The sequence below is a fragment of the Chiloscyllium punctatum genome, chromosome 2 (genome assembly GCF_047496795.1).
Source record: "Chiloscyllium punctatum isolate Juve2018m chromosome 2, sChiPun1.3, whole genome shotgun sequence".
Classification (NCBI taxonomy): Eukaryota; Metazoa; Chordata; class Chondrichthyes; order Orectolobiformes; family Hemiscylliidae; genus Chiloscyllium; species Chiloscyllium punctatum.
The window spans coordinates 31,770,986-31,787,947 of NC_092740.1; the positions used below are offsets into that span (position 1 = coordinate 31,770,986).

Genomic DNA, 16,962 nt, shown 5'->3' on the forward strand with positions numbered 1-16,962 from the left:
TCTTGTAAACACAGCAGCCAATCAGCCCACCATTTATCCACCTCTGACCTGGCACCTCTCCACTTTTAACAGGATGCAGGGGTGGTGTAGTGATTGGGACCAGGTGTATCTCATTGACAACAAAGTCCTTGATTGAGTCAATCAGGAAGCACTGGCTGACCAATATAAACAAGGGACGTAAAATCTCCTCAGTTCAGGGACTGACTCTGAGCTGGTAGGTCACAGCCAATGTACTGTGTACAAATAAATATAGGGTGATTGGGTGCTGGGATACTGGTCCCTATGCAGTTATTTTAGGTGGCATCAGGTGGCCAATCAACTTGAACCAATGAAGGCCCTTCGGAGGCCAAATAATAGACTACTTAAGGGTCTCAATCCATAGTATACCCAGACTAATGGAGCTGACAATCATTTCCTTGGAGCTTTGATATGTGGTTTGGCATCAACAATGACTGTTCTCTTCCCCAAGGTCATATCCCACTCTTGACCTATTCCACCCTCCCTACCACCCCAAACAACTAGCCTCTTAAACCCAGAGCCTCTAACCCATTCATTCTACTGAGTGGGATCTGGCAGTCAAACCCTGGCCACTTGCCTTCCGTCTGCCCTCCATTCACTTGTCTCTGGTCCTGCTTGACCCTGGTGCTGCTGGGACTACAGACAATCCAATTGGTCAGCTGCTGATTCCAAAGGCAGGACCTCCTTCCCCAGATGGGGTGGAATTCATACCCTGAGGCAATTAATACTTCATGGAATACTGAGCAGCTACTGTCTGTACCCCATTCTTTGAGTCAAACCTCACCATCTAAAGAACCATGGGTTGTGAGTTCTTGTGACTGAAAGTTTTCACAGTTATAGCAAGTCTCTGAGAGAGCACAGGAGCAGCAAATGATGGGGGTCAGTGGTGTTGTCACCATAAAACCAATTGCACAGGATTAGAAAATACTTGGAGAATAGAAATAGGCCATTCAACTCAAATGACCTTCAATGAGATGGTAGCCCACATTGGCCTCCTCACACATGTTTGCCTCAAACCCAATCAGCACACCCTCCATTCCTTTCTTCAATGTATTTTTTATTCACTTACAGGATAAGGGCCTCACTGACTGGGCCAGTATCTATTGCCCATTCCTAATTGCCCAGAAGGCAGTTAAGTGACAATCACACTGCTGTGAGTTTGGAGTCACTTGTAGGCCAGGCCAGGTAAGGATGACAGTTTCCTTCCCTAAAGGACATGAGTGAGCCAGATGGGTTTTCCAACAATTGACAAGGTTTCCCACAGATTTCAATTTAACTGCTGCCCCCAAATCTCACACATTAATTGAAGCAACAAACTACATATTTAACTTTAGGTTTAAAAACAATCAAGCAACATTGCTCTTCCTCACAGAGCACTTTATTTCTGTTCTGGCAAATTGATTTGAAAACACTGACCTGTGAAAGTGAGCGATGAAGGTTTTTTGGAAGTCAGCACATAGGCGTTCGATGTAGAATAAGTGGGATCTGTTAAGCTGTGGATTGATTCCATCCCTTCCCCAGCTGACCTTGTACTCATAAATATTGGTGTGCCGAAGCTGCAGAGCATAACATTGATTATTACCTTTTAGTGCAAACAAAGCAGGCAGAAAGGAAAGTTGTTAGGTCATGAAAAAAATAAATTCACAAAGACTCATTATAATTGAAAGTAACAATAGCTGTCAACTAAAAATGAGCCTGTAGGAGGGAATATAGGGGACAACAATAAAGGAGTTTCTTTTTTTTCCCTCATTTACAGGATGGGAGCCTCACCTACTGGGGCAACATTTATTGCCCATCCCTAATTGTTAAGAGTCAGCCACATTGCTATGGTCTGGAGTTGCATGTAGGCCACACTAGGTAAGGATGCAGTTACCTTCCCTAAAGGACATTAGTGAACCAGATGGGTTTATCCAACAACAAATTCATAGAATAGAATCCTTACAGTGTGGAAATAGGCCCAACAAGTCCACACTGACCCACAGAAGGTCCCCCTACCCTGTTACTCTACATTTATCGCTGACTAATGCACCTAACCTACACATCCCTGAACACTACAGGCAATTTAGCACATCCAATTCACCTAAACTGCACATATTTGGATTGTGGCAGGAAACCAGAGCACCCAGTGGAATCTCACACAGACACAGGGGGTATGTGCAAACTCCACACTGGCAGTCACCTGAGGCTGGAATTGAACCCAGGTCTCTGGTGCTATCAGGCAGCAGTGCTCACCGCTGAGCCACTGTGCCACCATGGCCATTATTAGACCCTTAATTCCAGATTCTTTACTGGTTTCAAATGTCACCATGGCAGATTTGAATGTGGGTAGCCAGGACATTACCTAGGTCTCTGGATTAACAATCCAGTGATAATACAGTAGGCCAAAACCTCCCCTTAAGTGTGCTAAGTAAGATGTTCGGGCAATGGTAGTGTATTGGTAATGTCACTCAACTAGTAATCCTTCAAGTTCAGGTTAATGCCCTGATGACATGGGTTTGAATCAAGCTATGGAAACTAAACTCAAGAACAAAGTACACTTCAGCATAGGAACAGGTCCTTCAGCCCTCTAAGCCTGCGCCAACACATTTTGCCCTTCCATATTAACAATGTCTTCACTTACAGGATCTGCGTCCCTCTAGTCCCTTCCTATTCATGTATTCATCCAGGTGCTTCTTGAATGCTGCCAATTCAAATAATGAAAGCTGCTTTAGTAATGGCAACTCTGGACCTATCAGCAAAGTTTGTGAAAAAAAAATCTGGTTCACTAATATTCTTTCGGGACAGAAATCTACTGTTCTTCACCTGTCTGGCCTACATCTGACTCCAGACCCACATCACTGTGGTTCATAAGGAAGGGTGTGGCAAGTAAAGATGGGCAACAAACAGTGGCCTTACCAGTGATGCCCACGAAAAGACAAAACTAAAGATTTCTTGTTCGTCATCAACAGAATGTAGGCCATACAGCTACCTGTGTCATACACAGGATGTCTGTCCTTCAACAACTTATGGGCGGCATGGTGGCTTAGTGGTTAGCACTGCTGTCTCATAGTACCAAGGTCCCAGGTTCGATTCCAGCCTTAGATGACTATCTGTGTGGAGTTTTCACACTCTCCCTGTGTCTGCGTGGGTTTCCTCCCACAGTCACAAAGATGTGCAGGTTAGGTGAATTGGCCATTCTAAATTGCCTATACTGTTAGGTGCATTTGTTGGAGGGGAATGGTTCTGGGTGGGTTACTCTTCAGAGGGTCAGTGTTCAGTTGTTGTGCCAAAGGGCCTGTTTCCACACTGGAGGTAATCTAATTGACTTGGTCATTGGTACATAGGCCAATTGTTGATTAAGGATTCTAATTTTGTATACTTGTTTTATGACAAAGGCACAAAGGCTATCCTCAAGTTGCTCCTGACCTGTGCTAATGGCAAATCCTTCACCTGTTCAGAGAAGAAGAAATATTATTTGTATATTGTCCTTTCACGACCTCAGGATGATCCCAAATACTTTACAATCATTCAGGTCTTTTTAAAACTTTAGTCAATATTACACATATGATAGTCAATTTGTTCACAGCAACATCTCACTATCAGTGAAGTGATTACAAACACACAATTTGTTTTTGAGATACTGGTTGAGAGATAAATGTTGGCCAGTACACCAAGAGAACTCCTGTGATCTTATTCAAATAGTGCCCTGGGATCTGTTTTAGCCACAGGAGAGGACAGACAGGGTCTTCTAAATGTGTCATCTGGAAGGCTATACCTGTGATAATATGGCACTGCCCCCTCAGTACTGTACAGCTTTGGTGTTCATGTCTCTGGTGTGAAATCGGAGCGCACAGCTACTGGATTTAGGCGAGATTGCTGCTGCTGAGCCACAGCTCAGCAAGCATTGGAGGATTTCCTCCTAAATTCTTTCAGCTTGGCTGAAGTGTATAAACACTGTTAATGCCTGCTCAGAGTGGAGCTTCAGCAGCCTCAGGAATACAATGGAGCATAAAATGGACAAAACCAGCATTCAGGATAGCAGAAGAAGGGAAGGAAAAGACCACAGACCATTGTGATGGGTAGGACTGTACATGCTGCAAACACTTTGATGGGGTACATGCATTGTGAAGGCTTTACCATGACCATTACAGCCGTCAGCCATTTTGATATGATGTGGTATACGCGCAATTTGAAAAGACAGAGCTGTCAGTAATGCCATGGAATTTGATTAAAACGTTTAATGTTGTGCACTGAGATGGATGATCAAAGTCCAGACATGCTCTTTAGAACACGATTCACTGTGGGCCTCAAGGGAGGAAATCTGCTCTCCTGGACCCTCCAACACAGAGATCCAGGGTCTGTGATTGGGCAGCTGGTAGTGGTCCCTTTATGGAACACTAGTGAGATTGCCTGGGCTCCATGCAGCACCTGAATTTGGCAATCAGGTTCAGGATCCTGTTTCTAACCTTCAAAGGTGAAGCATAGGTATTCTCCACTAATTATCAATCACCAGTTACTCATTCTCCAGGCCAGGAATAATGGTTCTGGCTAAAATCTCCCTTTGGTATGTCTGCCCTTATTTAAGAGCTTATCCTATCACTCCTACTTTCCCGAAACAAGTTCGATCTCTTTCAATTACTTTGCAACAATTCATTTCACTGCAATTATAAAATCAGTCTGAGGAAACAAAAGTCATTGGTTGGTTGGTTGATTTTGAATGGGTCAAACTTATTTAAAATTTGGCAAACACAGCATTGGCAGAGGAGGCCCCCAGCTCCTGATTCCACCATGAATTATGAATAGCTGGAACGCACTTGACCCATTGTTCAGGTGTAGAACAGCATATCCAATTTAGCTAAAGTGTTCATATAATTCAATTGGATATAAATTATACCATGTCGCACATTGTTACCACAGCCAAATAGGTGCTACTTGCTACCTTTTAACACTGTCATTTCTCCTTTTTAATACTGTAGAAGCGAAATACAACACGTAAGGTGAGCCCAGCCATACTGTCCAATCTGTGACATTGGCTATGTAGAAACATAGGAGTAGTCCATTCAACCTGTTGAACCAGCTCCACCATTCAGTATGACCATGGCTGATCATCAAGCTCAATACCCTAATCTTGCCCTCCGCCCGTATCCTTTTAGCCACAAGAACTATATTGTTTAGTCCCAGCCACTTTCTGTGGTGGCAGGTTCCACAAGCTCATCACACTCTGGGTGAATGCATTTCTTCTCATCTCAGTCGTAAATCTCACCTGACAATGTCATAACCAATCTCAGCATCTCCAGATTGAAAAGAGGGGAAGATTTCTGATCACTGTTCTGAGTTACAATAGAACTGGACACTCCAACAGTCCTCTGTAACCACCCAGGTTTCAGGCCACTTTCCTAGGCTGTGCCTCATAACATAAGCACAGTCAGATCCCAGATATGGAGTGGGAGGGATCCATGGTAAAATGGAGAATTGCGGTGATGGGATTGCCTGTTGTTTCACAGTGGGAGGGTATGGAGGAGAGGATGACCTTAAAGCAGCAGGAGTGTCTGATGGAATGCATGGAATCTCACACTGAAATTCCTGACAGAGAACTATACCTCATGCAATTCCCTCTCTCCCTGCACTGAGTACGTTGGAGATGTTTCTGACACTGTTTAGGGTCCACCACTGTTCTTTGCAAGGTTTGAGAAGGTTTGTAGCTCAGGTTGAGGTTTAGGGTGTAGGTTTGCTCGCTGAACTGTAAGTTTGATATCCAGACGTTTCATTACCTGGCTAGGTAACATCATCAGTGGCAACCTCCAAGTGAAGCAAAGCTGTTGTCTCCTGCTTTCTATTTATATCTTTCTCCTGGATGGGGTTCCTGGGGTTTGTGGTGATATCATTTCCTGTTCATTTTCTGAGGGGTTGATAGATGGCATCTAGATCTATGTGTTTGTTTATGGCATTGTGGTTGGAGTGCCAGGCCTCTAGGAATTCTCTGGCATGTCTTTGCTTAGCTTGTCCCAGGATAGATGTGTTGTCCCAGTCAAAATGGTGGTTTTTTGCATCCATGTGTAGGGCTACGAGGGAGAGAGGGTCATGTCTTTTTGTGGATAGCTGGTGTTCGTGTATCCTGGTGGCTAACTTTCTTCAGAAGCAGTAATGCAAAGACTAGAACAAACAGCCTTACCAACCATCAAACCAAAAATCTGGGTCTGCTACGTAGATGACACCTTTGTCATCACAAAACAAAACAAGATAGAAGAGACATTTAACATCATTAACATCACCCTCACAGGCATAAAGTTCACCAAGGAAGAAGAAACCGACAACAAACTCGCATTCCTGGACATCACAGTTGAAAGAAAGGACAACGGAGAACTACAAACCTATGTATACAGAAAACTGACAAACACTGACCAAATAATTAACTACACCAGCAACCATCCCAACTCACATAAACAAAGCTGTATCAGAACACTATTCCAATGAGCCATCACACACTGCAGCACAGACGAACTTTGGAAAACAGAGGAGAACCACCTATACAACGTATTCAAGAAGAACTGATACTCAAAAAATACAGTGCGCAGATTCCTCAAGAACAAACCACAACAAGCAGACAAAACACAGCCAGAAATCCTAACCACCTTACCATACATCAAAGAAGTTTCAGAAATGACAGCCAGACTACTAAAACCCCTCGGAATCCTAATAGCACACAAACCCACCAACACTCTCAAACAAAAACTAACAAACTTAAAAGACCCAGTACAACCCATGGACAAAACCAATGTCATCTACAAAATTCCATGCAAGGACTGCCACAAACACTACGCTGGATAATCAGGAAGAAAGTTAGCCACCAGGATACACGAACACCAGTTAGCCACAAAAAGACATGACCCTCTCTCCCTCATAGCCCTACACACGGATGAAAAAAGCCACCATTTTGACTGGGACAACACATCTATCCTGGGACAAGCTAAGTAAAGAAATGCCAGAGAATTCCTAGAGGCCTGGCACTCCAACCACAACGCCCACATAGATCTAGATGCCATCTATCAACCCCTCAAAAAATGAACAGGAAATTATATCACCACAAACCCCAGGAACCCCATCCAGGAGAAAGATATAAATAGAAAGCAGGAGACAACAGCTTCGCTTCACTTGGAGGTCGCCACTGATGATGTTACCTAGCCAGGTAATGAAACGTCTGGATATGAAACCTACAGCTCAGTGAGCAAACCTACACCCCAGGTCCACCACTGTGTTTTCCATGTGGTCCTAAGGAGCAATAATTATATACATACATGCAAATAGAAGGAGGGATGCCATTGAGATGTGGAGAATTTTTGTATTTTTACTCAGAGGGTCATGAACCTTAGGGATTCTCTACCACACAGTCGGCTGTGGAAGCTCAGTCTTTGATTTTGAAGGTTGAGATTGATAGATTTCTGATAACCAATGGCATAAAGGTTGATGGGGACAGGCATTGAAGTGTTCGATCAGACATGACTGGATTGAATGGTGGGAGAGTCTTGATGTGCTGAATGGCCTACTCTGTTCCTATGTTTCTAATTAAATAATCTCGACAACGAGGACCAACAAAAACCAAACTACATTCATCCCATTTACGAACCCTTGGTCTATAGCTTACTATGCCTTGGTTTTTTAAGTGTTCCTCCAGATGCTTCTTAAATGTTGTGAGAATAGCTGCCTCCACCACCCTCTCAGGCTGCACATTCTATATTTCTACCACTCTATGGCAACATAAATGCAACAGCACAACCAGAGAATTGGGTTGTAACCCATTGTGAGCAGGTCATTGAGCAACTGGGGTGATTGTGTGTGTGTGTGTGTGTGTGAGAGAGAGAGAGAGAGAGGGAGAGAGAGATGATACACGCACATGATGGCTATTGAAAGAAATGGTACAAAAGTTGATACCTATCAGGAGAAAGTGAGGACTGCAGATGCTGGAGATCAGAGCTGAAAATGTGTTGCTGGAAAAACACAGCAGGTCAGGCAGCATCCAAAGAGCAGGAGAATCGATGTTTCAGGCATGAAGGGCTCATGCCCGAAACGTCGATTCTCCTGCTCCTTGGTTGATACCTATTACCCAATTACTTTGATTACAGTAAGTGAACCCTTTGTCACATGGTGCAGTGGAAATGGCCGATGCTGCCCTGCCCATGGTGGATTCAGAGATGGCACAGATATGTGGAAATGGAGGAGCTATTGACTCAGATCTACATGATCAAATCTTACTTCAAGTGGAACAGAGCTGACTAAGTCAATGGTAGTAATATGTGTAATCCTTTTCATTTTGTCACCAACTTGTGGTCCCAAGAGTTAAATAAGGAAAATGCTGAGGCAAATTATGTTTTTAATCAGCAACTGTGATGAAAACTGCTGGATTTGAACAACTAAAGTTTGCAATTAGAAAGGGTTAGTGAGAGTTAGCGGAGAAAGTGGGCCATGTAGACTTGGAAGACTCTAGGAGCTTCAGAGATTGAGTAGCATCATTTCACACAGGAGAAATATTGTCCTGGCATCAGCTCATCAATGTATACACATGGACACAACCCGCATACACATATGGAGCTGTTCCTGGCCACGTGGATATGTGTCAGGATATACAGGGAAAATGAACACTGTTGCTTCTCCAACAGGAAGTGTTGTCACTTTGGTTGATGAATCAATCTTTATTCTTTCACACAATTATTATCCTTGCACATGTTGTATCGCAGAGTCTGGTATATTTGTTTTTGCTATCTGTACAATGCAACTAATGTAATTTGTCTCAGTGACAGAAACTATACAATAATGATGTCCTGTCAAAGAGCTGCTAAAACACTGCACTTGTTCAGAACGCAGTCAACATAGACATGGTGGGCCAAGGGCCTGTTTATATGCTGTATGACTCTACTATAAGTCTAACTGCTGATTGTCCTTGCATTAGCATTCTCATTCAGTAGGTGTAAAGGATTGGGTTGCAACAGAGATTCAGTGGGAAGCATCAGCAGCCCATTTTGCAGCCTCAAATGATTTATAGAAGTATTTCTTTTCTCTTCCCCTTTTGTTCAGACTAGGCAAACTAATCATTTCCATTCCAATTTCCAAATCAGCCACCTGCTATCCAGATATGTGGCTGTTCTCAAAGTGGACGTGCTCACTTCTAGACTTGAAGACAGAACTTTTCAAATCGTGATCTGGTCTATTTTTTGAGAAGCAGGAGAAAAGATGCATGTCCTCAAATCATACTGAAATCATTCAAAGGAGGGCCCGTTGTTGAGTAGCATCATTGTTGATATTTGTAGTTGTTCTTCTTGTACCAGTTGGGATACAGAGAGCACAACTTTCACACAGGTTTCTGGATCCTGTGTAATTGGAGGTCCAAAAGCTTTTCTTGCTGAGATTCAGAGTAGGGGAGCCAGTTATAAAGGAGCTATTTTTAAAGGCCTCCTAATTGTCTACCACTGAGCTCACCATTTGATCAAAGGCAGAAGACGTGCTCCTTGTGCTGCTGGCTGCTCAGAAGGTTGATAGTACCAGAACCTTGAAGGCCCCAGTGAAAGATGTGGGTGCTGCTGATGCATCTTGGAAAACATGAGGGTGCTTTAAAAACAAGGCCCACTCAGGGTTGTTGGTAAGTTTGAAATTAAATATCAGAGAGGCCAAGCCAAGTGGGGGAAACTCCTCCGGCAGTAGGGTTAGTGTGCTGGCAATGTCTACCTGTCAACGGCCCTTCTGGTGGGAAATGGGCCTCCAGCTGATGGTTCCTAACTGTTGTGGGGAGGCTGCCTCCATTGTAATCATGGCTTGCCCACATGACAGAATCCTTTTCTACTGCTGGAAAAATGCTGCCAGTGCTTGAATAGTTTCCTTCAATTAAGATCTTCATTACTATAACTGACTGTTTGCCTCCAACTAACAGACAAATGATTCCAGTAATGGTGATCACTAGAAACCTCTCCTTACATGGCTCTCTCCTCCTTTTCTGCAGACCCCACACATCCCCCATCTTCAAGCCCATCATCCTACAGCTAGGAAAAATTCTTTCTTGCGTTTCAACTACTTAAACAATACTTGATTCTGGCCATCATGTCTTAAGCTACCTTTCAGCTGGCAAAGGCCAAATTAACACCCATCATAGTGAAGGGCTCACTGAGACTAATTACCTTCAAACAAAGTTAAAAATCACACAACACCAGGTTATAGCCCAACAGGTTTAAACCTGTTGGACTATTACCTGGTGTTGTGTGATTTTTAACTTTGTCCATCTCAGTCCAACACTGGCACGTCCACATCATGACCTTTAACCAGAAATGTTAAATGCCAAAGATCAATTTAAAGAATTACATGACAAGATTTCATGTTTTAGGACTTTTACTGTAAGATACAAAATAAATGGCAACATCTGTCAAACATTATTCCAGTAGCATCCTATGCACCCTCTCAAAGCTCTTCTCCAAGGTAGCCTGAAATCACAGAATTCTTGTATTGAGATAGAATTGCTAATTAGCTATCCTTTAGGCTCTGAACTCCATTCTCTCTTTAAAATGAACAGATTTGTAAAGTGTAACCATTTACAAAATCTGACTTTCTACAAATTCTCTTTGGAGAATAACTTTGGAAACAAACGGTGAATCCACTGTCAGTGCATATGCTTCTGCCATTATCTACAAGTGCGAATGTCATATACATTCTTCTCAGTAAAACAACTGGCACTCCCTTGAATCCTTAATCTAATTACCCAGATATGCTGCCTGCAGAATCCAGAACAGCCTCCTCACAAGTTCGACCACTGTATGGATGCGGTGATTTCCAGAACCAGAAGTCATTTTGTCAGCATGTGTGCTTTCGGTGTGCATGGAATGTCTGAACAGTTTAAAGGGAATTCTGAGTCACATGGCTCCATTTTCCTGAATTAAAGATATCGTCTTAAAACATAACAGTCGCATGAAACCTATATCTGCCACCATTGTATGACTCAACTAATTCTTCAAACTAAAAGCATATACAGTGGGAGAAAAACCTGGATGGAGTGGAAAGAGACACAAAGATGAGTATCAAGAAAATAGATAAATGTGGCTCTTTAAATGGGTCCTGCTTGTATGTTTAAATCTAATGTGGCATTACATCAAAACAATTCATATTAATAATACAGGAAGTTTCTTTACCTTGGCATGAATGCTTTCGAGGAATTGTGTGTGGGCTTCATACAATTTTTTGTTAAGTTCTGGCATCCGTGGACAGACATCAATATAATCTGCAGCTTTCTCACTTGACAGGTTGCATTGGATGTCAGTAATATACCGTTTAAACCAATAGCAGTGATCCTCTGGAGGTCCCGTTGTTTGTAGACCCTGGTCAACCTCACGTTCTATAACTGGGGTTAAATTATTAGAACAGAAAGAGAGATTGCTCCTTGTTTTTTCCTGAAAAGGCCTTTGATTTGATGAATTTCCATCTGACAGAGCCATCGAATGAATAGCAATAACAGTGGCAGCTCTAATTGCCACTGAAACAGTCATTAGAATTAGATCAGTGGACAGGTTGATCTGGGACAGGTGGAGCTGAAATCACACAAAGGTAGCCTCACAGAGGTGAAGTGCAGAAACACAGAGGGAAAGGAAAATGAAGTAATAGATTACAGAAACTAGTGCGAAAAGACTCAAGGATAAGAGGGCAGGATGAAGGGATATGCACAGTCAAGGGATACCACTGCTCACATGGCCTCAATACTGTGGTAAAAAAATAGTCTTCAGTAATTGAACAGGTAATTTTCAAAATAATGAAGTTTGGTGGCATTTATTGATGAAATGAAAGATTGAAATGGGACAGTGATTGATGGGGACAGAGTGGTTGGCTGTGAACTTTTGCAGCTGATGAACACAGACCAGTGACTATGAGCAGAACGTTTACTGGAGACACTCTGACAAGGGACATGATGTGACTTGATCAGTGAATTTGGTGTCAGAAGATGAAGTGGCTGAAAACAGAGTGAGAAGTTTGAAAAGAAATTGAATGTGGTGGTGGCAAAGCACAGCAGGTCAGACAGTATCCAAGGAGCAGGAGAATCGAGGTTTCAGGCATAAGCCTTTCATCAGGAATGACTCAATTTTTCTCATTCCTGCTGAAGGCCTTATGCCTGAAACACTGATTCTCCTGCTCCTTTGATGCTGTCTGACCTGCTGTGCTTTGCCAGCACCAAGCTCTCGACTCTGATCTTCAGCATCTACAGGCCTCACTTTCTCTAAGAATAAGAAATAGTTTGGGCTGGGATGAAAAGTAGGGGAGGGCAGAGGGGACGAAGGAGAGAACCTACACTGATCTTTGACACAAAATGGTCCATGGCTCCTTCCCTTTGGGTCAGGGAGTTGTTGGGAAGGCTAGAGAAATGGAAATCCAAGATATTCACTTTTCATATTAATTAGTGAGCTGTCAATTGCTATTGACATACAGAAAACAAACTGGACTAATCTCTGCCCATAATGAAGGCTTTAGCTGCTTGTCATATCCATATTGTGCTTCCTTTTAGCATATCATTCCCATTTTAATGTATTCTTGATCTCTTCGTTCTAAACCACTCAGTCAACAGCAATTGCAGATGGGCAACAAATGCACAAATCCCATGAAAGAATATTTTTTAAAAAGGCAGCATCTTTGCAGACAGAATGTATTGCCCACTGGGGGTGGGAAACAGGATTTAGAACTATTCTGGGTCCTAACAAAGCTGAGTATCTCAGCATTTCCAGTGTTTAACTGCAAATAGACTGATGAAATTGGATAGCTGTTTCTGTACCCTCTTAGCGTTTCTTCTAACAATTACTTAATGTTCGGATTTGTAATGCATTTGTAATAATTAGTCGTTTGAAAACACTCTGTTGATCATTCTGTGTAAAGTTATTATGCTTATTCTTATTGTCACTTCACACTTAAAGCCATTAAAGCCATTAAAGCTTTTCCATCATTACCTGTTTTAAGAAGATTTGAAGCTCTTTCTTTACCGAGTGCCAAAGGTGCATATTCTTGGAGAATACTGTATAGTTTCTGGGCAGAACTTGACCAGCTATTCTTTGAATGCTGTCTACGTGAGGGATCTATACTGTATATGTCTCTGAAGTGTGTCCTGCATCAGAAATGAAAGCTCAGATTTAGATAATTTAACAAGGAAACCTGCCTATTTCCAAATTTCTGCACAGATATTAAACTATAATAAGTAACGGACACAAAATAGTCTGATCATATAGAGATAAATTTGATTCAGGGCCAAATTGAGCCATTTAATTTTATTCTCTTCACAACTAAAGCAAACCATTATCACACAAATAGCAAAGTTGCTGCATTTCTCACTGTACAGGTTTGCCAGCTGGGTCAAATAACAGTACAGTTTCAGTCTCTACAGAAGCAAATCTAGCCAGTGTTCAATACTCTCCTGTATCTGCAGAGTAACTCCGATCTTTTTACCACAGTTGACATTAATTCCTTTTCTTTAGCTTTTTTTAAAAACATCTGTCAGCTCAATGACTGACTTTCACTTTTCATCTCTCCAATCAGTAAAAGAATGTATTTAGATTTTATCATATTGGCTTTGCACAAATTGCCTGCCATGCTTCTGGCAGTGCACCAAGGCTTCACAAAAAGAACTGAACAGCCTGTAAAATGCTTAGTGAATCCTGTAAGCCTGAAAGTTGCTAGATACATACACATGTTTCTTTGTGTCATAGGCCTCTTGCAACCTCATTTCCCACGGAAACATTTTTAGTGTTGTATATACAGTAGACTGCTCCCCACCCAACTAAAAGCTAAACTCATTAAGTAGGTTGATTTACAGATGTGAAACTTGTCATGGGGAGGAATCTGTCAAACATGCAACATATACTGAGGAGTTAAAACACTGTAGTGATTTGTAACGAGGTCAGCAGGGTGGATATCTTAGAATATGAGATCCCTGATTGGGACTGTTAATCTGGTCCAATCAGGGACCCCTGGCTGACAGATAAGAACAGGAGTGTCAGACATCCTGTTCACTCTGAGACCTGGTTCTGAGGAATCATATGCACATGTAAATAAAGGGTGATTTGGTGATGGGATACTGACCTCTGTGGAGTTATTTCAAACAGCATATGGGAAAGCACAGATACTTCCAAAACTCTCCTCTCCACAATCCTTTCCTCATCCAAAGGAACCAACCCCTGTCAATATTGTGGCTTTTGGTTCACATGGGTGAACTCCTTATCTGCTCTGATCATCCCACTGTATTCAGTCTCAGCTCAATAGTCATAGGCTAGAGAAAACTTGGCTCCCAGTCAGGTTTGCTGTCATTTCTAAACTTTCATATCAACCAGAAACTACCAATGATGCCCTTCTTCATATAAATTATCTGCTTCACTTACTCCTGACTTGTTGGTTACTATTTATTACCTGTTATAGATGCTATTGCATTACATTTTGCACAATTATGTGCTTTAAACTGACCATCCCCTGCCCAGATATGTGCACCTAAGGTTGTCACCATGTTTCACATTGCCAGATTTCCCCAGCAATGCACAGTGATCCCGATCCTACTTGATGTATTTGCCAAAGTTACCAATGTGATGCACTTTGCTTCTCCACACTATCACTAAGGCGGTTGGAACTCCACCACTTGCAAGTTCCCCTCTGAGCCACTCAGCATCCTGACTTGGAAACATATCATTCTTCCTTCAGTGTTACTTGCTCAAAATCCTGGAACTCCCTTCCAAATAGCATTGTGGATCTCCTTACACGAAATGTACTGCATCAGTCCAAGAAGGCAGTTCACCACTACCTTCCCAAGGGCAACTAAGGATGGGCAATAAATACTGCCCCAGCCAGTGATACCTATATTCCTTGAATTAATAAAGAAAAAAACTTATCTCCTTCCTTAATCTTGCAAAAATCAGTCAGGATTTAGTAAGTTTCTAACAACCAGAAGAACGGAGCACTCTACTGTTCTACTATTAACCAATGACAAGCTGTCAAACATCTTTGCTAACACTCCGCGATTATTTTACAGTCAATACTCAGCGATGATATCAGTCCAAGTTTACCACAGTCCAAGGACTCTTCTTTTAAGATTGTTACACTTTTGTCAATAAACCAATTCTTCTCAGCATCTAATACAATAATAATAAAAATATAATTACCGTTATTGAAAGAAACCATTCAGAAGCTTTAACTGTTTCTTTCTGCTCAGATGCTACCAGACCTGCTGAGAATCTTGGACCCCTACTGTTTTGTTTCAGCACCTGTAATATTTTGCTCTAATTCTCATGATGTGTCAAGGCATGCCTGGGTCAAATACACAAGTGAAAATGGTTCATGATAACTGCCGACCATTTTAAAACTAACCTTATTGGCTGCACCCTGTAAGCACTGGGTATGCAGTTCTCATCCAGCTTGTACCACTGCTGAAGAAGCCCAATTGCTTTCCCAAAGTCTGGTGTAGACTGAGCTAGAGTATCATTTGTGTCATGTGCCTGAGGGACATGGGAAGACTGGATTTCATTGGGTCCAGTGTCACAGCTTTCTGGCAACTCCTTATCTATTGGCGTTGAAGTGTCTGTCAGATCAGGATTTCTGCTGTGAGATTCCTCACAGAGTCTGGGGCCCTCAATCAGCGTGTGGTGCTCAAGGTTGTGTTTTCCACGCTGCCATTTTGTCATCTCCATTTTCTTGGCCTCAATAAAGTTCAAAATAGCTTCAAAATCATCCTTCATGATGCTGTCAGGGAGGAAAAACGAGTCATGCTTTTGTCCAATTAAAAGCTGCAAGACAAAAGGAGGCTTCATTATATTGTAACTCCACAACCAACTATATTCAAAATAAAAGCCAGGTCTGACATACAAAGCAAAACATTGAGGAAATTCAATCCATTGGATTATGTTATGTACGGATGGATATCCTTTGTCAAAGTTCTCTATATATTACTTATCTTCCTCAATATAAAAAAGGGATTTGTGAGTAAAATCACATTGGAATGCAAAGCTGTTAATTGCCTTTGTAGTGCAGTAGTGAATCGCCTGTATTCTGTCTATAATCTCGAAAGGGTTTTGATCTTTGTCTTTGAACAGAAAGGATAAAAATTCTTAACATTTAAAAAATATCCAGCAAATTGAGCAGGTTTAAATTATCTACAGATTAGTTCTAGTTAGGCCCCAGCTGGAGTACTACATGCTGTTCTTGATACCATAAGGAGGATCTGATTGCACTGGAGGGAGTGCAAAGTAGACTTACTATGTTGCTGCCTGGGCTGAAGCCATGAGGAAAGATAAAGCAGGCACTTTCTGTTATTAATTTCCTTGGAGCGGCAAAAGCTGAGAGAAGACCTAATACAATCATTGAATCCCTACAGTATGGAAACAGGGCCTTCATCCCAACAAGTCCACACTGACCCTCTGAAGAATAACTTACCCAGAACCATTCCCCTACCTTATTATCCTATATTTAACCCTGGCCAATGCACCTAACCTTCAAATCCTTGAACACTATGGGCAATTTAACACAGCCAATTCACCTAACCTGCACATCTTTGGATTGTGGGAAGAAGCTGGAACACCTGGAGGAAACCCACACAGAAATGGGGAGAATGTGCAAACTCAACACAGACAGTCGCCCAAGGTTGGAATCAAACCTGGGTTCCTGGTGCTGTGAGACAGCCATGCTAACCACCAAGCCACCGTGCTGCCCGAAGTGTATAAGATTATAAAGGACAGAGTTAAGGCGGACAAAAAGACAGGCATTTTTAAAAAAAAAATAAAGAGATCAATAGCCAGGAGGAGCTGATTTAAGGTAGGAGGTAGAGGAGAGGGGTTGAGGGGTAACATTTTCACCCAGAGGGTGGCAGGAGTCTGGAACTCATTGCCTGAAAGAGTGCTTGAGCCAGAGATTCTCATGACATTTACACAGTATGTAGATATAAACAGCAAGGCCATGGGCTATAAAGCTGGAAGATGG

At 42.2% G+C, this 16,962-nt stretch overlaps 1 protein-coding gene across 3 annotated transcripts in view; it reads right to left on the reverse strand.

Moving 5' to 3' along the window:
- LOC140495709 (uncharacterized) overlaps positions 1-16,962 on the reverse strand; it is a 109,788-nt gene that overhangs the window by 77,384 nt on the left and 15,442 nt on the right. For all 3 annotated transcript variants that reach the window (XM_072594728.1, XM_072594738.1, XM_072594717.1), the window contains exons 8-11: positions 15,358-15,773; positions 12,960-13,114; positions 11,163-11,371; positions 1,435-1,574 (exon numbers count right to left, since the gene is read on the reverse strand). In XM_072594728.1, the coding sequence (XP_072450829.1) occupies positions 1,435-1,574; positions 11,163-11,371; positions 12,960-13,114; positions 15,358-15,773 (920 nt within the window). The remainder of the gene's footprint in view (positions 1-1,434; positions 1,575-11,162; positions 11,372-12,959; positions 13,115-15,357; positions 15,774-16,962) is intronic.